The sequence below is a fragment of the Felis catus genome, chromosome A3 (genome assembly GCF_018350175.1).
Source record: "Felis catus isolate Fca126 chromosome A3, F.catus_Fca126_mat1.0, whole genome shotgun sequence".
Taxonomy (NCBI): Eukaryota; Metazoa; Chordata; class Mammalia; order Carnivora; family Felidae; genus Felis; species Felis catus.
In genome coordinates this window covers 32,844,611-32,866,253 of record NC_058370.1, presented here as the reverse complement: position 1 = coordinate 32,866,253, position 21,643 = coordinate 32,844,611, and the positions used below count along the sequence as shown (strand labels likewise).

At 42.5% G+C, this 21,643-nt stretch overlaps 1 protein-coding gene across 2 annotated transcripts; it reads right to left on the bottom strand.

Annotated features, from left to right (window-relative positions):
• Nucleotides 1–7,386: 7,386 nt before the first annotated feature.
• On the bottom strand, nucleotides 7,387–19,231 carry BMP2 (bone morphogenetic protein 2). 2 transcript variants are annotated; one of them, XM_003983769.6, is made up of 3 exons: nucleotides 18,663–19,231; nucleotides 17,069–17,418; nucleotides 7,387–9,420 (listed from the first exon to the last, which is right to left on the bottom strand). In XM_003983769.6, exons 2-3 carry the CDS (start codon nucleotides 17,409–17,411, stop codon nucleotides 8,576–8,578), a joined length of 1,188 nt encoding a protein of 395 aa, XP_003983818.1. In that variant the 5' UTR covers nucleotides 17,412–17,418; nucleotides 18,663–19,231; the 3' UTR covers nucleotides 7,387–8,575. The 2 variants fall into 2 exon arrangements, with proteins under 2 accessions (XP_003983818.1, XP_044909801.1); XM_045053866.1 differs by lacking the exon at nucleotides 18,663–19,231 and adding an exon at nucleotides 17,727–17,940.
• Nucleotides 19,232–21,643: the final 2,412 nt, after the last annotated feature.

The following is a 21,643-nucleotide window of genomic DNA, read 5'->3' as shown; positions in this document are numbered from 1 at the left end:
GTGCTGACAGCTCAGAGCCTGGAGCCTCTTTCTGATTCTGTCTCTCTCTCTCTCTCTCTCTGTGTCTGCCCCTCCCCCACTCATGCTCTTTCTCTCTCTCTCTGTAAAAATTAAATAAACGTTAAAAAAATTTTTTTAAAAAGTACCAATTTGTACTTCTGCCAGAGATGGACCACCATTTACCTTTCCTCATCACCTGACAGCCTTGTAAGTCCCAACTCCTTTGGGACCCAGAGGTCAAAGCCTCACAGATCTACTAAGGCAAGCGCCTTCCTGAGAGTTATGTTTTGGCAACAGCTGCCATGGAGGGAGGTTCTTATTTTTACACCAATGGGGCTGAAACATCGCCATCCCCCTGAACTTCCTGGAAATGGCATGTAATACATGGACTTGTCCCCATCCCTGGAAGTTCCTTAATTAATATCCCTAAGATGAACAGCAGTGTTACAGTTTCAGTGTCCTCTAACTTTAATGGTTCTGAGAATGGGAACTGTTTGGGACACTGAGCACCATGCTATGAGAATGCACTTCATTATGCTTTAGTAATGTCTATCAACACTCCCTCTACTCCTTCACACTGTGTCCTTAAAATTACCTTAGTGAACCCACAAGTATATAAAAGGGTAAGGTTAAACAAAAGCGCAAAGAGGGGCACCTGGGTGGCTCAGTCAGTTAAGCATCCGATTTCTGCTCAGGACATGATCTCTGGTTTGTGAATTTGTCTGTGCTGACAGCTCGAAGCCTGGAGCCTGCTTTGGGTTCTGTGTCTCTCTCTGTCTCTGCCTCTCTCCTCCTCCCCCCACCCCCCCACTTATGCTCTGTCTCTATCTCTCAAAAATAAACATTGAAAAAAAAATTTTAAATAAAAGCACAAAGGAAGTATCCTTCTGACATCCAGACCTCAACCTGGCCTCATCAGTGAAAGTAATATTGAGGCAAGAAAAGTGCTCACAAAAGAGAGAGAGGATCTGGAGCTCACTTCCATATTATATGTATCATTATATTATATAACAATAACCTTCCCCAACAAGGAAGAGTTATATTTTCTTTAGGATTGCTGTTGTTGTAAATGGATTCTAGAATTCTTCAGGTTGGAGGGCCTGGTGGTTCAGTCAGTTAAGCATTCAAGTTAGTCTCAGGTTGCCATCTGAGTGACTTCGAGCCCTATGTCAGGCTCTGTGCTGACAGTGCAGAGCCTGCTTCAGATTCTCTGTCTCCCTCTCTCTCTGCCCCTCCCCTATGTTCTCTTTCTCAAAAATATATAAATAAACTTTTTTTTAAATTTTTTTCAACGTTTTTTATTTATTTTTGGGACAGAGAGAGACAGAGCATGAACGGGGGAGGGGCAGAGAGAGAGGGAGACACAGAATCGGAAACAGGCTCCAGGCTCTGAGCCATCAGCCCAGAGCTCGACGCGGGGCTCGAACTCACGGACCGCGAGATCGTGACCTGGCTGAAGTCGGACGCTTAACCGACTGCGCCACCCAGGCGCCCCTATAAATAAACATTTTTAAAAAATAGAATTCCTCAGCTGAAAAACTGTTCTTTCTTCCCAGGTATATAAAAAGGGAGCCATCAAAAGTAACTTCTAAGCCCTTCTCCACACAGGCAAAATGTTCCATAACATCACCAAGGAGTTATTATGCTATGATAGTATTTAAAAATCACTCTTCTGCTCATGAAAGCTGCATTGACCAATTGACTATATATATATATATACACACATATATATAATTGATCTTATATATATAATTGATCTTATATATATATATATACACATATATATGCACAAATATGTAAATTTTTTAAACCACGAATAACCCCAAACTTCTCCATTGTTCTCCATTTTCTTTTATTCAGCCAAGCTATCTTCAGGCAGCAAACACGCACTTAATCCTAGGAGATTAGAAAATACTAGAATCTTCTCCTGGGGCTATTTTCCTATTTCTTTGTAGCTCACCTATTGATTGTCATGAGGTTTGAAATCTGATTCATTTCAGGGCTTTGGTCTTTAAATATTGTGCCTTATAATATTGACAATACTCATGTGCTGGTGAGGACTTGTAGCTTTACTGGTTAAACCAAGTGATTGAGCAATTTTTAAGTCAGTAGTAAGGTTTCTTTATAGGAGAACATTTTGTCAAATTTATATGTACAGGCCAGACAGGCTTCAGAAGATCCTCGTTTCCAAGACAGGCTATGATGAACAAACTTCAGGACTCCCTGTTTGATCCCCATGCCAGGAAATCCTGCCTGTAAATGAATCAGTAAAGTTGGTAAAGTTTTCCATGGATTTGACTGAATTCCAGCATAGGGAACCCTGTGAAGAGGAGAGACAGAAAGGCAGCATCTCAGAGGATGAACAAGGGAAAGGGGCAGACCCAGAATGAGGGAAGCACGTCAGCTACAAATTGTGTACACATGCAAGACGAACTTGTGAACACACGTCCAACTTGGCAGATGTATAAAGATCATGTATTTATAACACGCTCCTGAAACATCTTACTGAAATGAGCAATTTAAATGACTTTGATTTAAAATTAGGCTTTTAAGAATTTTTTAAAAACACTTCCAATAGATCCACCGAAAAAGCAAAAGCAGCTTCTCAGAGCCAGTGTTCTCCACAAACCAAAGTCTTGAGTTTCTCAATGTTGCCTCAAAAAGTGATCTCTTCTCTACCTCTTTGCCTCACAAAAATCGAAGTGGCTGAGTGCTCAAGTTCAACTTTATTAATGATTTAAAACACACCCTTGGAAACTGAGCTGTCTTTTTCTTGTCCATTCAGGTGGGAAGTGTGTTCCAGCAAAGGGGAAACCTTTAGAAAGTTCTCAAACAGATAATACCTAAAGAGTTTGACTTCAAAAAATCTGATACCAGCCTTCTACCCAACAAAAGGAAGGGTAACCTGGTAAGAAAACTAAGCCTTCCATATTAAGACAAAGATAAAATACTTCAGCCGCCAAGATTCGACATCTTTAAAAATGCCTTTTCAATCTTTAACTTTTGTCTGCTTGGTTGTCTAGCAACCAAGTGCCGAAAAGAAACTCCACCCAAAACAAAGTGAAACAATACAGACACTTAACTTCATGAGTGTGTGCGCGTGTTAAGATTCTCAGCGTGCAAAGATAGAAACTCCCTTTCAGACAATTAAAACAGAAAAAGTCCTGATTGTAGATGGCAGGAAAGGAAGTCAGGAGTGAGTAAAAAGCAACTTGAAAATGCGTAATGCGGGATGAGGGTATAGTTTCCACACACCGGGCTAAAGCAAGGTTTACACTCTTAAGTAATAAAAACAAACCATTAAGCTAGGCCCAGCACTGTCAGGAAGTATAAAACAGTTCTTGAAACTTTGCAGTTACTATACAAAAGCTTTTCATAAACTCTGTTTCCTGATCTTCATTAAACGTTCACATCAAGTTGCCATGGGGCAATTAGCTTGCCTCCTGAAATCAATAAAAAATCAACAATTTGGAAATAGTTGTACAGTAAAATAGTTCAATAATTATTCTCTCATAGTGTTGTGGCCAAGTGGTTCCAGTGTAAATGCAGTCCAGATGAGATCCCGCTCCTTATGAGGGAAGCTTTAAGCAAATCGGTGGTTTGCAGAGAGATCTCCCCATCAGAACACACGACAACAATAATGTACTCCTGGCCCTGACTTAGAGTGGGGCCCAGGGTACAAGGCAAACACAGCCTTGAAGTGGGTGTTCATGTCAGCATCTGGCATACCGCTTAAGCATCTCAGAGGAACTCAATTCAAAATGTAGAGACATAAATGAAATGATAAACCCAACAACAACAAAAACACTAGGTGCCCTACACTCAGCATATGGACTCCAGACAAGGGCAAATCAAGATTTTTCCTTTGGATATATGGGAAAAATATATATGTATATGTGTACGTATATGTTATGCACATATATATAGTATATGTTGACATATTATTAGTGTGTCTAGTATTAAATATACACATATGTATGTGTCTAGTATTAAATATATATATTTATATATATGTATAATATATATATTTATATATATATTTATATATGTATTATATATATATTTTTTATATATGTGTGTGTGTGTGTGTTTGAAGATTAGGAATTCATTCATCTCAGCATTTCAACAAATATTCAAATCTGTGCTGCTTATAAGAAATCTTAATAGTAGTCCCCTAAAAAGTAAAAACGAGGCTGCAAAACAGATGACCCTCATAGGACATTTTGCTAAAAAGGAGGCACCAACACAGAGATATTTCTTTGCTAACCCCCACTGCAGAGGGAAATCACTTCCTTTTGCTTTTTCTAGCCTGAGCCCATTCACCTCACCACCTTATTTGAAGCCAACTGCAGCATCACAAATTCCAGTATCCATTAAATCTAATCTCAAATACCAGCTTGCGAAGCTTTATATCACCCTCTAGGCTCAGTGGTGTTATACAATGAACTGCCTTAGAACTTAAAAAAAAAAATCAAGTATCATTTTTAGTATAAACAAATGCTTCAAATGTATGACATCTATTTGCTGCCTTCAAAGGGAAAACTTTTAACTCAGACGCTTGGCACTAAGATCACACAGGATCAAGTCAGTGGACTGACTTGAGTGTTAAACTTTTTTAAAGTACGTTAAGGGCTTGCACCTGCTCCCCCATCCACATAGATGTACTGACATGTATTTGACTAAACTGACTGCGTACATGCCCAAGCAAGCACGCAGAGCAGATTTTACAAGATAAGCAACCAAGTGTTTTCATGTCTGAGGGTGGCTGGAACACAAAATTGCCAGTCATCTTGTGGGGGGAAAGAATGCCTTTGAAAAAAATATGTAGAACATCATTTCAGATATGGTGAAATGTATTCAAATACCATCCTGTACACAGGTTTTGTTTTTTTCCCTTAATGGCTACTTCTTAGAGAGGGGCCTAAACTCAGTGCAACTTTCTGCCGTTGTGATTGAGAAAGAATTATCAGACCCTTGCTACTCAAAGTGTAGTCCATGGGCCAGAGGTAACAGCTTCACCTGGGAGCGTCTCAGAAATTCAGACTCTCAGGCCCCACCACAGTTTCACTGAAACAGAACCTATGTTATGATCCCGAGGGGTCTGTATACACATCAACTTGTATTCCCCTTGAGGCAGTACTGGTGAATCGTATGCACATTAAAATCTAAGATGTTTTATGTAGAGCACCGGTCCCCCAAGTTAGGTAGAAATTCACTTTGAAATTTGCACAGGAGGGAGATAGTCAAAAACTCTGCCCCGAAGAATATAGTAAAGTTGTAACTTATGGCAACAAAGTAGAGAAAAAAGGAAAAGCATTTTACCTGAGTAAAGCAGACTTGCATTTTATCCATCTCACCCTACTTGCCCCCTGGAAAAAAAAAAAAAAAAGAAGGCAAGGAGAGGAATAGAGCAATCTTACTTCTTTGTAATTGCCCACGTATATCATACTGATTCTACACTTAAATTATTCTTTATTGCAAGGTTATGTTTCTTTTGCCTTATAACAGATTGGGGGCTGTGGCATCTAACACTAATATGACTGCAGAATAGAAACACACTCTTTTAAAAAGTGCTTTGAGTTGCACAAATGATTTCTCCATCTCCAATAAAAAATTGAGGGAAAAGACATGGAACGTTTAGATTATCTAGTGATAATCTTAGCCTCTTGAGGTACAATTTAAAGTAGCAATTGGAGTACAAATTAAGAGAAGGTGGAAGCACAGATAAATTTGTAAACTTTAACCCTCCCCCACCCCAATTTTGAATGCAAAAAATGAACAGAGCAATTGGGACCTGCCATACAGGTTGAAACCATGCCAGGGCGAGCACACAGCCCAGACAAGCACAAAAACAGATGACACAATTTAATCAATTTTGAAAGGCGATCCTCCAAAATTCAGAAACTGATACATTTTTTTAAAGCCAACTGTAAAAGGATTCAAGGATTCCTACAGAATAGTCACTGAGGATTCAAAAGATTCCATGTCATGGAGTTATGACACTTTTTCTCAGAATGAAAAATGTGAGCCAAAAGGTCTGTAAGAATGTAGAATGTATGTAAGAATATTCTGTTTCTCAAATGAACTGCCAAGGTCAGAGTCCTCAACTAAACTGAAGCTGAAAATACCATCATCTAGACATATGTAATATATATCACATATTTTCATATGTTTTTATACATATTACATATTACGTGTGTATATTTACGTTTGTGTATATTTCATATACATATAAAACATGCAAGAGAACACATTTGAATTGATACCATTGAAAACCATTTTAACAAAGAAAATCAGAACCAATGAAGCAGAAAAATCGAAAAGAATGGATTGAATTGCCAAATGGCTGGAAACTCTTGTACTATAATCTCACTCTCATCTAGAGTATTTGGAGATGAGAAAACATGGTTATTATTTCTTAAGATGTTAAGACAGTGCACGTTGTCCCTCCTATCCATGGCAAACAAGGGTGAAGGATGGCTGGAGGAGAGACCAAGTTTAGAACCTCCAAACTTGGTTCTAAGACTAATGATTCTCACCTAAAACTAATGATTCTCACCCAAAACAACAGGGATAGGGCTAAAAAGGAATGGAAAGGTTTTTAAAAGTGGAAGGAGTAAAGGATAACTAGCATAAATTTAAAAACATAATCTATGTAATCTCAAGACAAGGGTTAAACCTATCACAATCAAAATGTTACTATATCCATTCCAAGTTAATTCCTGAGGAGAATCTGATTGTAACAGTCTGTTCCTTTATGAGCATGCGATTTTTTCAGCCAATTCCAAAAAGGCTAGGAAAGTTTAGAACCAGGCCTCACCAATCACAGCAGGATCAGAGGTGACACAGAGCCCTAGAAATTGACCTAAAATACTTCCAGTACAACAGTGGGGAGTTGTGGGTCCCCTGGCCATACAGACATACCCACCGAACGCTTCTTTGGGTCTGATTTCAACACAAGAGCACAGAAGCTCTGCCACTGTGAGAGTTCACTCTGAGCGGCCTAATTTGACTTCATTCTGCTTGGGCTTCCATCCAATTGGCAGATGTCCTTGCAGAAGCTGATCTCAGACACTTTCCCTTTCTAATTTTTTGGCACCGTTGCCTCTGTTGCATGGGATATCATCTCTGAAACTTTATCTTGGGTTCCCCAGGTTTTGCTTGTTTTGGAGCTTTGGTTTTTCTCTTAAATCTTTCTCTTAAATCATGAACCCCCAAAGACGTTCATGTGAAATACTAAATCATTGGTAATTCCTTTGAGGCAAATATGAATTATCAAGTGACTTGCTTGCAAATTTCCAACCATTCCTTCCCTTTTCCCCACCTCCCTCCAAAATGAGTAACTTCAGAAACAAAAAAATGCAAACACAAGGTAATCATCATGAATGCTGTACAAATGCACCATTTTCTTACAGGTTGGACTTTATAAAATGAAATGCCAGAGCTCTGATATTTATTATCTAAAATAGGTTTAACATTTGGAGAAATGTGTTCAAACACATAACCTTGGAAAGAAAAGCAAGCTGATCGAACAGAGAATAGGCAGTGGGCAGAAAACATGATGGGCACAATTTTTCTGTGTGTTGGACAAATTTAGAAAACTGGGCCCTTCTGAGCATAAAGAGCTTCCAGATGAGGTAAAAGTTAAATACAAATCAATTTCCAATTCTTCATGAGAGCCATTATATATCAATTTTAAATATACATGACCACAATATTAATAACAAAGAAATCTTATGTTTTATTTAATACTTTGGCCAGACCAGCCCCTTTGAAGGGGTCACTACTTTAGGAAAGAAGAATAACAAACCATCATTCACTTTCCTGCAGGTTCATCATTTTCCCAATTATTTCTATTGGTCCTGCTTTATTCTTTCTGCAAATTAAGGGGTAGGAAAGTGTTTCGATATTAGATCAGCAATGTCTGGTTCTTATCCAAATATTCCACCTAATAAGGACGTAAGTTCTCATGGATTGGACAACCACTCTGCAACATTCCTGAGAATTGAATAATATAATAATCTTGAAAGTCAGCAGAGTGGATTATCCACTTTTTTTTTTTCTGGACTTGAACTTGTGACCTTAACAGTAGCACTGCAAAAAAGCAAATGTGCTAAGCACTTTGCCAGAGTAACCTTCCATGTAGACTTTTCATCTTAAATACACACAACTGGAAACAACTACAATTTTTGGAAAATTATGTACAAACCCAATACTTCTTTTGATTACATATAAATACAAATTAGCTATCTTTCCTAAAAAGTGGTTATAATAGTAAATAAATACAAAATAAATCTGACCATTATACTTCATGTGCTGGGGTTGAACCCATATAAAATGTACAACTAAATACATTTTAAAATCTTTAAGGAATAATTCTCTGATTAAAATATTTGTTTTCCCAACTTCTTTTCGTAGATATAAATATATTTTCAAAATAGCTGTTTTTTTTTTCTCCATTCCATTCCATAAATAAAGTCTTCATTGGGAAATATTAAAGTGTCAACTTGGTTTTTTTTTTTTTGCTTTTTTCTAAAATATATATATATATATTTATTTATTTTATTTTGCTGTGCTAACGACACCCACAACCCTCCACAACCATGTCCTGATAGTTCTTTAATACGACCTTTTCATTTTCATCAAGGTACAGCATGGAGATAGCACTGAGTTCCGTTGGTACACAGCATGCCTTAGGAATTTTAGAATTAACAGAGTTGACCAACGTCTGAACAATGGCGTGATTAGTGGAGTTCAGGTGATCTGCCAGGGGAAAAGGGCATTCCCCGTGGCAATAAAAGGCATGGTACCCTGGGGGAGCTACGATCCAGTCATTCCACCCCACGTCACTGAAGTCCACATACAAAGGGTGTCTCTTACAGCTGGACTTAAGGCGTTTGCGCTGTTTGTGTTTTGCTTGACGCTTTTCTCTTTTGTGGAGAGGGTGCCCTTTCCCGTCGTGGCCAAAAGTTACTAGCAGTGGCCTGATCTGTGACCAGCTGTGCTCATCTTGGTGCAAAGACCTGCTAATCCTGACGTGTCTCTTGGAGACACCTTGGTTCTCCTCCAAGTGGGTCACTTCCACCACAAATCCGTGGTTGGTGAGTCCCTGTGCGGTCCACCTCATCACAGCAGGGGTGACGTCAAAACTCTCCCACCTGCTTGTGTTCTGATTCACCAACCTGGTGTCCAAAAGTCTGGTCATAGGGAACTTCAAGTTGGCTGTTGCAGGTTTTATAATTTCATAAATATTAATTCGGTGATGGAAACTGCTACTGTTTTCCAAAGTTTCCTGCATCTGTTCCCGAAAAACCTGAAGTTCTGCTGAGGTGATAAACTCATCGGTGGGGATAGAAGTTAAATTAAAGAAGAATCTCCGGGTTGTTTTTCCACTCATTTCAGGCAGTTCTTCCACAGATTCTAATTTGATAGAGAAAGGTGGAAAAGGAGAAGAAAAAACTCATTCAGTAAAATAAGTAACAACAATCTGATGATATATGAGAATTTGTAAACCTCATTTCAGGGTTTGATTCAACCCATGTAAAAGTTTGCAACCAGAATATAAAAATTCCCCTTTCAATAAAAAGGAATCCTCCTTTTTCTGTGTGTTTATGTCAACATGCACACCATGAAGCAAAACTTCACAATTCATTATTATGTTTTTAATCCAATACATGAATACTGCTTCCAGGTGGCTATAATAATGGGGGAAATGGTGAAGCATTTCTTTGGAATTCACAGACTTTAGGGCAAAAAAAAAAAAGTCAGCACTATAGTTAGTAGAGGTCTAATGAGTGAGGATTTGAGGAAATTATTGCATTTCTTAAAAAGAAAAAGGCTTTAATGTCAATCCCTTAAGCGGTATTCTAAATCATTACTCTGCAATTTAGATGATTTACAAATCTTGATATACAGATTTCAGTTTCCTAATTAAAGAGTCTGAAACTCAACATCAACGATGACATTTTGCAAAGCACACCCTACTATTTTACTCCAAGTCCAGAGACAAAGGCATTTACAGGGATCGACTTCTTTGGAAGCATAAGGGTGGTACTACGACACCCGTAGTAATTAAGGCCAGACAATTTCAAGAGAAGGAACTTCCCAACTGTTGTCTGTTCTCTCACCTCCTTATGACCTCAAAAGCCAAATCTCATTTTAGATACTTTTGGGGGGAAAAAAAGGACTCTCTTCTGTTTTTAATTCCTTTGTCCTTATAAAAATAATAATAAGCCATATTAAAAACATACACCTACCAAATAGACACAAAACCAAAAAAATTATGAAAATTTACAAAAATACCATTATATTTGTGACATAAGGGATAATGTCATCCTATTACAGAATAAACATTCTATATCTACTATCATCATTTCAAAACAGCCATTGAAGTGGGCTGTGCATAAAATGTCTTTCTGATTTAAGATTCTTGAATTTAAATTTTAAGGAGTACTGTTTTCCAAGCAAACAATAAAATATACCATAGCACCTTGAATGTTTTTGTCTGCAAATCATCAAAGGTACACGTTATCATTAAATTGGCAGTAAATATCAATATGATTTGAGCCATTTGGGTTTATTTTCTTCTAGCTTTACCACATCCTTGCCCTTTCATTATCTAAAAACCTAACCTGCTTCATTCAGGATCCAACCTAAGTGCTACCAAAATCTGTTTGGCCCTATCATTCTCATAAGAGGAAATCATGGTTGTATTTCCCCTAAGTCAAATAGCTATAAGCTGAACACAGAGAATCTAGATGTGTTAGCAGAGCAGAATCACTTCAGATCACTCACTCCAAGGTTCTACTTGTGTAAACCTTCATCATCAAATCACCATTCATCAAGGCAAGGTAAGTGGAAGTGCCAAGTTCAAGAGGGACAGTTTACAAAAAGTTACGGAGTAATGCTTTAATGTGATGCTTCTCAAATTTTAGTCTTCACACAAAACTCCTAAGACACCTTCAATCTCCAAATGCAGATTCTGATTCAGTGGGCCTGGGTGGAACCTGCGATTCAGCATTTCTAGCAAGCTCCCAAGTGAGGTGATGCTGGGAGCTCATGGACTACCCCTAGGGGGTCAAGATTTTAAAGGATGCTTTTCGCATTCAAGTGTAAATTCCAGGAGCATATTTTAAAGTGACTTTTGGTCAAATAATACAAAAATGAGAAGAAACACTAGTGTTGGCCAAGGAGTAAGAGGTGGGCCCATGGAACAGAAACATCTTCCAAAGCTCATCTATTTGGGATGTGGAGGCTATCAGGACAAGAAGTAAACCCTCCATGGTCCCCTCGTGGCTGCCAGTCTACACCTGTCAGGAATACCTTTGGGGAGCCATCCACACTCTAAACCTCACTCTAAGCTAATGGTACTTCGGACCAGGCACTATTTTCAACAACCAATCAGATCAGGGCTCTCCTTAGTGGCTCCAACAAGTATCAAGGATTGTGTTTAGCTTCTTTCCTTCTTTCCTTTCCTCTAATTCAGGAGCCCTCCAATGTTTCCACTGAAGGCGTTCTTTCAGCAGAGAAGCCAACAGATACCAAAGAAAAAAGGAGTGACATAAAACTCAGCAATGTCCCCCAGATTTAATGACATAAGGCCACATCTGGTTTGAGCTACTGACTTCTCTGATAACCAGCACACCTAAGAATGCTCTCTTTTCTTTTAAAGAGGAGGAAGGAAAGGCAAATTATTCAGAGCATTTGCTGAACAGCTGTCATAAGAAGGTGTCCAGAGAAATACCAAACAAAAACTCTGAATCCAAATCCATAAATGAAAAAGAAGTAATGAACATACACAGACACATGGACACACACTCACACACACGCACACACACACACACAGCCAGTGGATGATAATGAAGGGGCAATCACCAAGACCAGCATGAAAGACAGGTAAAATGAGTAAAGATGGGTATAGAAGAGGAATAAAACAGAATAACCCTCCCGAAGATATATGTAAGACTGAATCATATAAAATTGCCACCGTTTGACCAGATTTGATTTGACAGGGAAAAAAAAAAAGCCAGCAATTTAACATACTTCAAAATCTCACTGGAGGTTATGTGGCAAAAAAGGGTATCATTTAGCAACCTTACCAAAGGGAAGAACAGCACTATTAAACAACAGTACTGTGAAGTAATGTGAAGACCTTTCCCTGACTTGCCAAGCTTCATCAAGAACCCCTATTTGTCCTTAATACAAAGGATGCTGTGGTGATGCCCCTGTAGAGTCAGGCTACAGAGGCAAGTCAGAAGGTCACAGAAAACCCCAAACCCAGGAAAAAAAAAACTATTCAAGTTTGGGGCACCTACCACCATGTCCTTTGATCTGCAAGGAATGAATTAATTCTTGAGGGTAGAAAAATCAAAACCTATTTTAAATAAAGTAAAGTAAAAGGAAAAAAAGCTGAAAATCATCATACCAAGCCTAGAGATTCTGAAAATATATTTACCGAAATAGGTGATGTATGCTTTTTGGAGGCTTATATAGTTGTTAATTCTCTTGTTGAATAAGCTGAATTTGTCAAGGGCTTTGGTTATTTCGGCCTATTTTAGACCTTTATTTATTTATTTATTTATTTATTTATTTATATTTATTTTTAATTTAATTTTTTTTATTTACATCCAAATTAGTTAGCATATAGTGCAACAAATGATTTCAGGAGTAGATTCCTTAATGCCCCTTACCCATTTAGCACATCCCCCCCTCCCACACCCCCTCCAGTAACCCTCTGTTTGTTCTCCATACTTATAAGTCTCTTATGCTTTGTCCCCCTCCCTGTTTTTATATTATTTTTGTTTCCCTTCCCTTATGTTCATCTGTTTAGTTTCTTAAAGTCCTCATATGGGTGAAGTTTAGACCTGAACTTCTAAACCTCTAAGTTCTTATCTAAACAGATGGAGCTATGGCTGCAAAAATGTGGGGCTGGTAAAGAAAAATAAGGCACCAGTGACATTTGACCTCTCCTCTAAAAGTGAAGTTCTAACTTAATCATATACACTGTCAATTATTCATCTACATCAAAATAACAAAAGATGAGGCTGAATTCTCTTAGCCACACTGGGTTCCCTCTGGCTTCCTCTTCCCTAGACAAGGGGGAATATAGGACATAAGAGAAATAAATCATCCTGATAATGTAATTAGTGTGCTTAATGCTTCTTTGTGCCATATCTGACACTAAGATCTTTGACATGAATTATCTCATAACGGATCAATTAGAAAGGAACTCTTATCTCCATTTTGGAAGTGAAATAGTTGGACCTCACAGAGGTTGTGTGACTTTCCTAAGGTCACAGAGCTAGTAAATGAAGAGCAGGGTTACGAGCTTGAGTCTACTGTAGTTTCCAAGTTTCTGGCCACTAGATGACACTACCTAACATGAGGGAAGAGTCAAAAACTCAAGCAAAAGTCAAAGCCATCAGGGGAAACTTTAAATTTAATACAATAATAACCATAGGGTGAGTTCTTTCCCCACCAAAGGGGATAGAAATATACTACCACCCAAGTATGGTGGAAAGAAGAAAGAACTAAAGATCAGGAAAGTAAAGTGGCACAGACTACTCGGTCATGCAGATTTTGTTTGGAACCACTGATATTTTGCAGCTGTCTTTTTGTCCTAAAGAATGGGGAATTTAGCAAAAAAGTGAGTTATCATTAAGTTTTGAGAAGTCTGCAACATTCTTTGGACCAAAAATGACTATTAACCTGGGAATGCTGTAGCTAATCAGTATGGTTGGAAATCACTGCCCTTCAGTGAAAGTAGCTAAGAATAAGAAACACTACTTTCTAGAATATAAAATAAGGGCAAGAAAATTGATACATCAAGGAGAAAATAATATAAGATAAAAAGGTTAAAAGGAAACAGTCTTAAAAAAAAAGATAACAAAAGAAATGGCAAATATAGGGAAAGTATGGTCATCCTCACTGACCCTGATCTGGCTTCTGCCCACCCTTAACTCCAACGCCCTTGGAATGATCATGTGCCCTCTTACTGTCCTCTGACTACTTGGTGAAATACACAAAGGCAAGTCTAAGAAAAAGACAAAATAGCTCAATGAGAAGGGATCAAGGAAGAATACACAGGAGCCACTAAAAGAGGACAGAAAGTATTAGCGTAAGAACAATTATTGGGCACCAAATCCTCAATCTCCATGAGGATTTCTAAAGAGAATGCCTGTTCTACTCGATGGGGCCTTTCTTAACAAGACTAAATACCTGGGGATCCTAGGAAAGCACATCAGGTAAGCACTGGTTTGTGGGCTGTACGTGCCAAATCCTGTGCTTACACTGGGCATTTATGATACAAGTTCTCTCTCACAGGGTAATCGTTGGATATTTTCAAGATAATTACATTTGTGGGAAAAGGGCTAATCTCTATTTGAAGCCTTTAGTCATAATTCCATTGTTTCACGCAAAAAGAAGTCTGTGTCCTTCAGGGTCTAGAGAGCAAGCACATGGTCCTTCTGTATTCCCTCCTGACAGGAAAGCATAGAGACTTTTTGCAGGGCCAATGAAAGCAACCAATTTCAATGTGTTTCTAACTACAGCAAGCACAGAACAGTCTTTCCAGTTGGAGAAGTGATTTTTCTATCCTCAGTGGCAGTAGTGCAAGGTCTATGTGGCCAAAGCACTTTTTAATGACTGAAAAAGAGAAAATTATTGCAGCACCTGGGCTCTCCTGAGTGAAGAGTATTGTACAGAGGACTAGGCCAAGTTTAATAGGAGACATGACAACAGGTAATTTTTGTCTCAGATCGCCTACCATGTGGTCCCATTATCTTCATACAGTGGTTGAGATGTAAAAACCATGATATCTCTTGTGTTGTAAGTTTATCAAATCATCCAGATCTCACCCACAAATGAAACCAACAGGTAATTCCTGGAATCGAGCCCTTTCTCCCCTACCAAACAAATGCCCATTAAGGCAGCATGAGCCAGGTTCTGCTCTGAAGCCAGCTGCCTTAATTGCATGGTTTATTAGAAGATTTTTGGTGCCACGCACGGCACAAGGATGTTTATAAAAACCAAATTCTGGGTAACAACAAAATGAAATGGCTTCAAAAAGTGCATTATGTGGTCTAATAGTGATATACTAGTCATAACAAGAAAATAAATGGATTTGATGAAATTTGAGGCAAAAATTACATGGCTTTTCTGTATCATCTAACTGCACTAAGATCTGACATTACTATAAATTGACTTTAAGCAGGTTGGTAACTTCTGTATTATTTTGCACATAACATTTATGCTTTTAAAGATATAAATTCTGACTTATAAACTCAAGCATGCTATTTAAGCTAAAATAACACTCAAATAATTTGTAGCCTGTTTAGTTTTGATGAAGCCACTTCTAGAGGAAGAAGGAGAAAGGCACAGACTTCACTGACGGAATCCTGCAACTCAATGTTTTAGGTGTCAAAAGACTTACATGTTCTTCCTTTTAAGTTAGAAGAGGCACACAATACCTTCCTGGCCTTAAAAATAAAGTTAAGAATGATTCCAGGCTAAATGTCCAGGAGAGGTGGCTGAAATAGCTATTCTTGTTACTTTTCTATGCAGAAAAACAGTTCTAAGCAGCATCAGCTGGGAATGACGAGCTGCATCTATAATCATCCCAAGGTTATGTTGACAGAACGTACAGGAATGAAAACATTTCTACATATGACAACAGACAACTTCCGCTTCAGTGAATGACTCCTGAGGGAGTAGAAGGCTATCTTCTGTCTTTTCCCATTGGATTGCTACTGCAAAAAGCACCTCACTTGGAAACATGCTGAAAAATGAACTGATTATCAATTCAGTGTCCCCTTCAGAACATACAGCTGCTTTGATGAAGTACGTTTTGTTATGCAACTTGCCTTTGGGACTTCTTCCCAATGCCAAGTGCTGTTCTCACAAGTGTAGTCGCCCTTCACACTGGCAGAAAAGGCCTGGCTGTAACATTTCTTATTTGTTTACAACAGATCACAGATTTCCACTTGAAATTTACCACCTCAACAGGGCTAGGCAAGAAAAAGGGAGCTTTACTCCCAAGTCTCCAGTAACCTACAAGTGGCTGCTGTCTGATACACAGCTTTGGACCATTCTCTAGTATTTGACGAAACCTGTTCTCGATTTGGAATGTATTAAGCCAAAATGGCATTTAAAAGTGTAGAAAAAGAACTAAAGTGAAACATATTTTTACTAATTGTTCTAACTTGGGTACAACAGATGTCAATAGCTGCTCTAAGACATTTCAAATCCACTAAACGTTTTTCTGATGAAACAAGCAGAAATATCCTACCTTAGGAAAACCACATCCAGTACCATAAAAGAAAAAAAAAATCCACATTTCAATGCACATGAAAAAAAAAAAAAAAAACAGGCAGCTGCTGCAAAACTTTTATCTGAAGGCTTGCCTTGTCTCTACTAGGGAGTTCATCTCAGATTTAAGCACAAAACAAGAAAGTCATTGTGGAAACAATAAGATTGATTGTGGGATTGATCTCCCACGGGGATTAGATAGGGATTCGAAATCTTCCAAAGCAGGCCCAGATCAACTGTAAATTAGAAAGACTTTGGGGCCCGGGCTTTGATTTTTCAATAGTATCTCTGAAAATTCTGCCCTTGGCTGTGTCTGGCCTAAAACCCTGGCTTAAGCAGGGGAAGCAGATTTACAGGGCAAGGGCTTCCAAACAGACTTAAAGAGATCTCAACCTGCCCCCCTTCTTTCCATTCTTCCCCTATGAAATTCTTGCACGTTTAGCTGACTAGGGGCATGCCTTTTGCCCTCATCTTCCCCATCACTTGATTTCTCTCCAGTTCCTGGAGGAGGAGTCGCTTTTCTGGCTGCAAGCCAGGAAAAGGGTGCGGATTTACCAAAGGGGAATCCCTGGCTCCCGAACCACACAGGCAGTGCGTTAAAGCCAGGTTCCGAAAGGTTCTTACAAAGTCAAGAATGGAAACGTCTGCGGAGTCCTAGCCAAGCTGCCTTTCCAGGGATGCCAACGCTCAACCCACGGTGGGGAGCGTTGGGAGGTGACTCTCCGCCCGCATCTCCGCCCCCACTCTCAACTCCACACCTCACCTTCGTGGTGGAAACTGCGCACGGTGTTGGCGAGGCTGGCTGCCCTCTCCAGCCGGTGGTCGGGGGCGGGGGCGCCCGGCTGGCCCGAGTGCCGGCGATACAGGTCCAGCATGTAGGGGGGCACCACGGCGTCCCTGCTGGGGGTGGGTCTCCGCTTCAGGCCGAACATGCTGAGCAGCCGCAACTCAAACTCGCTCAGGACTTCGTCCGAGGGCTGGGACGAGGAGCGGCCAGTTGATGCCGCGAACTTCCTCCGGCCCAGCTCGGGAATGAGGCCGGCCGCGCCGCCCAGGAGGACCTGGGGAAGCAGCAACGCTAGAAGACAGCGGGTCCCGGCCACCATGGTCGACCTGCGGACAGGGCCGACGTGAGTCACCGAGTTCCCCGCCCAACCCTCACCCCTTCCGCCCCCGCGTCCCCAGCTCCCGCTCGGTCTGTTGCCTCCTCCTCCAGGGTGCCCACTTGGTTTGCAACACTCGTGGGGATACTTCAAAGGGGCTGAAGCTTGAACGTTTGGGAGAATAAAAAGCCCCGAGTTCCTGAGCCCGAAGGCTTTTCCTCTTCCATCCCACTCTCACCCATCTGACACGATTTGCACACACACACATACATACATAACACACACACATACACACACACCAGAATCAATGACTGTCACCTTTTTTCTGTGACACTGGCTCTGACAGCCAGTGCAGGGAACCTGGGGAAACCACCGCTTGGTCTGACACCTCTCCGTTCCCTAAACAAACCCAAACACATTGCCCAGCTCGAATATAAACACGCACTAATGGTGCATGTGACTTCCTTAGAGGCACTGTATAGAACTTCCTGATACACGCGCGCGCGCGCGCGCGCACACACACACACACACACACACACACACACACACACAGAGTCTATAACTTCCAGACCCAGTTAACTCAAGGCCACAACTTCCCAAGCCACTTGCAACTTGTGGCCCCCCACCCCTGCCTCTAACCTCCGAGGTGTCAGGACAGGCCACTGCAACCCCTTCGCCCTCCCCCCTCCCCCATGCAGTCAAGATACACATGTATATTCCTGGAGTTACGTAAATAATTAATATCTATTAATTCACGTATCAGTAGAAGGTGACATTGAAGTACTATCCGCCTCGCATTCTTGGAAACAAACAGAACCCCAACTTCTAGTATTCTCCTAAATGGGACTTGACTGAGTAGAAAGCCGGTCTTCCTGAGAAACTTGAAGAAGGGAGAAAAGACGGCCATGGTAGGGCTTAAAGGTTGGCAACTAACGGGTGAAATCCAGGGGCCACCTTCTCGAAGGGATTTCTTTGATTTTTTTTTTAAAGTCATCTAAGTGTTAACAGCCCTAATAAAATACTGAAAAGAGGGAAGGGAGGAGGGGCGGAAGAGTGCGAGCCAGGAGGGCCAGGCTGACGGTCGCCTGGGGCGGTAGGATGTGGGCATTCCCGCAGGGGCTCGGTAAGCACGTGGACCTGGAGGGGGTCTGTTTACGTCCGGCCAGGCCCGGCCCCCGGACGGGCTCGGCTGCAGGGGCCGCCCGGGCCCCGTGCCCAACCCCCCAGTCCCAGCCCGGGGCCCACGTCCTCTACCTTTAGGAGACCGCAGACCGTCTAAGAAGCACGCGGGGACACGTCCATTGAAAGAGCCTCCACATGGAAAAAGCTCTGGTCGAAGGACCTGGCGCAGGGACTGGGTTCCCTTCCTTTGCCACCTCCTCCTCCCGGGTGCCGGCGGGGCAGTCCTTCTCCTCGCGCAGGGAACGGCGTCTCGGGGTCGGGCCCGGCGGCGGAGTGGAAGTGCGCGGGGTTCAGAGACGGCGAGGCTGGGTCCGCTGGGGCAAAGGCACCAAAGCGAAATGGGGAGCGCAAGCTATTCTCCCTGCAAGTTCAAGAAGTCTCCAGCCAAGTGCTGACACACAACAACAGCGAGCAGGGGGAGGAGTGCGGGGAAGGGAAGGGAAGGGAGAGAGGAAAAGCTGGTGCTGTCGTTGTCCTTAGGAACCAGCGCCCGCGGGACGCGTGGCCCCGCGCGGGGCCGGCTGCGGCACTCGGGGGGCGAGGGTCGGGCGCTCCGCGCTAGCTCCGCCGCGGCCCATGGCTCGGGGCAGCCATCCTGGGAGACGCCAGGTCCGGGCAAGGGCGCAGCGGCGATCTCGGTGCCGGGCGAGTTGCCCCCCCGCATCACTCTGCCTTACTCCAGCGCACCCCCATTAGCGCTAGCCAGCTGAAACCCCCGCGGCTCCGTCGCTCCGGCGTCCTCGGGCGCATTCTCCGGCAAGTGGAGCCGAGTCCCGGGCCGCCAAGGCGGGTGGCCGCGCTTTCCCTTAGCTCTCCTAGCCCCCGGGCCAAGCTGCGGTGCGCTTTGTGGCCAGCCTGGGGTCCGCTCACACGTCGGCCGGCTCGTCGCAGGCCCCCGAGCTCCGGCAGTAGGTGATCGGCATCGCGGCGCTCCGGCTCGGCTCCCGGCTCCCCGGCGCTCTGTGCGCCGGTCCTCGGCTCTGGCGCGGCCCGGGCAGCTGAGGCCACGGCGCAGTGGCGCGCACGGCCGGGCGCTCCAGCCCGCGCGAGGTCTGCGGCGCGCTGGTGCCTCGGAGCCCCCAGTAATCCGCGAGACGCTCGCCGCTCGCCGCGAGGTCGTTCGGGTCGGTGGCGGAGCCTGTGGCTGCTGATGTCCGGAGGCGGCTGCCAATCCCCGGCGGGGTGTGGGAAGCGGAGCGGCGGGCGCAGCGCAAGCCGGGCGCAGCGCGGCGGGGCGAGGACTCCGGCGGCGACGGCGGCGGCGGCGGCGCCGTGGCGCGGCGCTCGCGGCTTTTAAAGGGGACGCAGCCTGCCGTCTCCCTCTCCGCGGAGGCCGAACACCTCCCCCTCGGTGGCGCGGCCCGCCGGGGATCCCCGAGCGGGCGGGAGCGGCGCGCAGGGGTGTGGACGGCGCGCCGGGGCAGCCGCGGCGGGGTGGGGCCGAGGGCGGGGACGCGTGGCTGCCGAGGGGGGCGCTCGCGCCTCCAGCCCCTGCACTCTAAGGGGAGAGCAACTAGAGCGCCTGGACGCTCGCCGGGACTGCAGGGGCGAAATTCGTAACAAACACGGAGTCTTTATTTCCCACCTGGCCCGTTATTCAACTTTCAGTTTGAAGTTTTTCGGTAATAGACGACTAAAAAAATTTTTTAGAAGTCCTCAACCAAGTTACAAGTCATCTTGACATAGGCTTGGGTAGACACTTGTGTGTTTCCCCTGGGTAGGAGAATTAAAAGAACACTGGAGGTTGCAAACTAGGTGTCCTTTAAATTGTAACACATACGGATATACATAAGTACGTATGAAAATGCATGAGTCCGCATTTAGATTTATATATGTATACATTTATGTTTATGTAAATACACTATTTTATTCAAATATACATGTAATATACAAAAATACTCGTATATGTCTCTGTCAATATATACATATATGTAAACATATGTGCTAACCAAAGCACATTTCTATACGTCTATATACCTATATATGCGAAACAGATGTCATCCTGCCATACATACTCACAACGTTGACTCTTGTGTGTGTGGTAGTGCGAGGACAGGATATTATTTCTTTCTATTTCACTTCATGCTTTGTGATATTTATCTTGCCCAGCTCATAAGCAGGCGATTAGCAGCTCAGAGGAAGGTAAAATAATGCACAGTATGAACCAAGCATACAAGGCTATTCTGGTTTGAGACCTTAGAACCTCTGACCCACCAGGCCCCAGCAGCAAGTATATAACATATGGTCATTTGTCTTCCTCAGCTGAATATTCCCCAAATCTGCTGCACCATGGAGTCTCCAGTTTAAGCCTTTCCGTCCCTCCCAGGATTCCAGGATCCTCCATGCATAACACATCCAGGTTGCCCAAATGATCCCAGAAACCAAGGGCAGAAAATTTTTGGAAACACCAGATCAGCAAAATCAACTCTGCCTGTACAGAACCTACAGCCTGCAAAACAGAAAAAGTCTGAAGCAGGAGCTCATAACAGCGTATTATCCATGTGTATTATTTTTTCAGTTGGGAAGCTAAAATAATTCTAGGTTCTGCTCACGTAAATCGGATTAGCAACCCACAGAGGGGAATTAGGCACTTGCTGTTTCTGAAAGTATAAAGGTCAAATAAGGTATTTCAGAGGAAGCCTGCCTACTAGGAAAATAAATGGGGTGGGGGAGGGTAAAGTATTCAGGAACGTGCTACTTTTTTCTCCTTGAAAATAAAGTGTTATGGAAGCTGATTGTCCCTCGAATCATTGGCCACCAAACAAATCGGCAATAGAACATAGTCTACTAATAGACACTTATGTTAAAAAATGTTTATTGTGCTTCCAAAGTGATTTCCTTCCATATCAAGTTTAACTGAGAAATTAACAATTGTTTCTGTCATAAGCGAGATTTAGAAAACAAAATAACTTATGAGACCTGAATCATATGTAGCTTTTAAAGAGGAGGGGAAAGATGATGGCTGTTGGATGCTCCTCTAGTAAAGATGGAAAATAAATCTCTGATGATGACATCAAGAATGTCTTGCAGCTTTAGGCCATCAACTTGAGAAA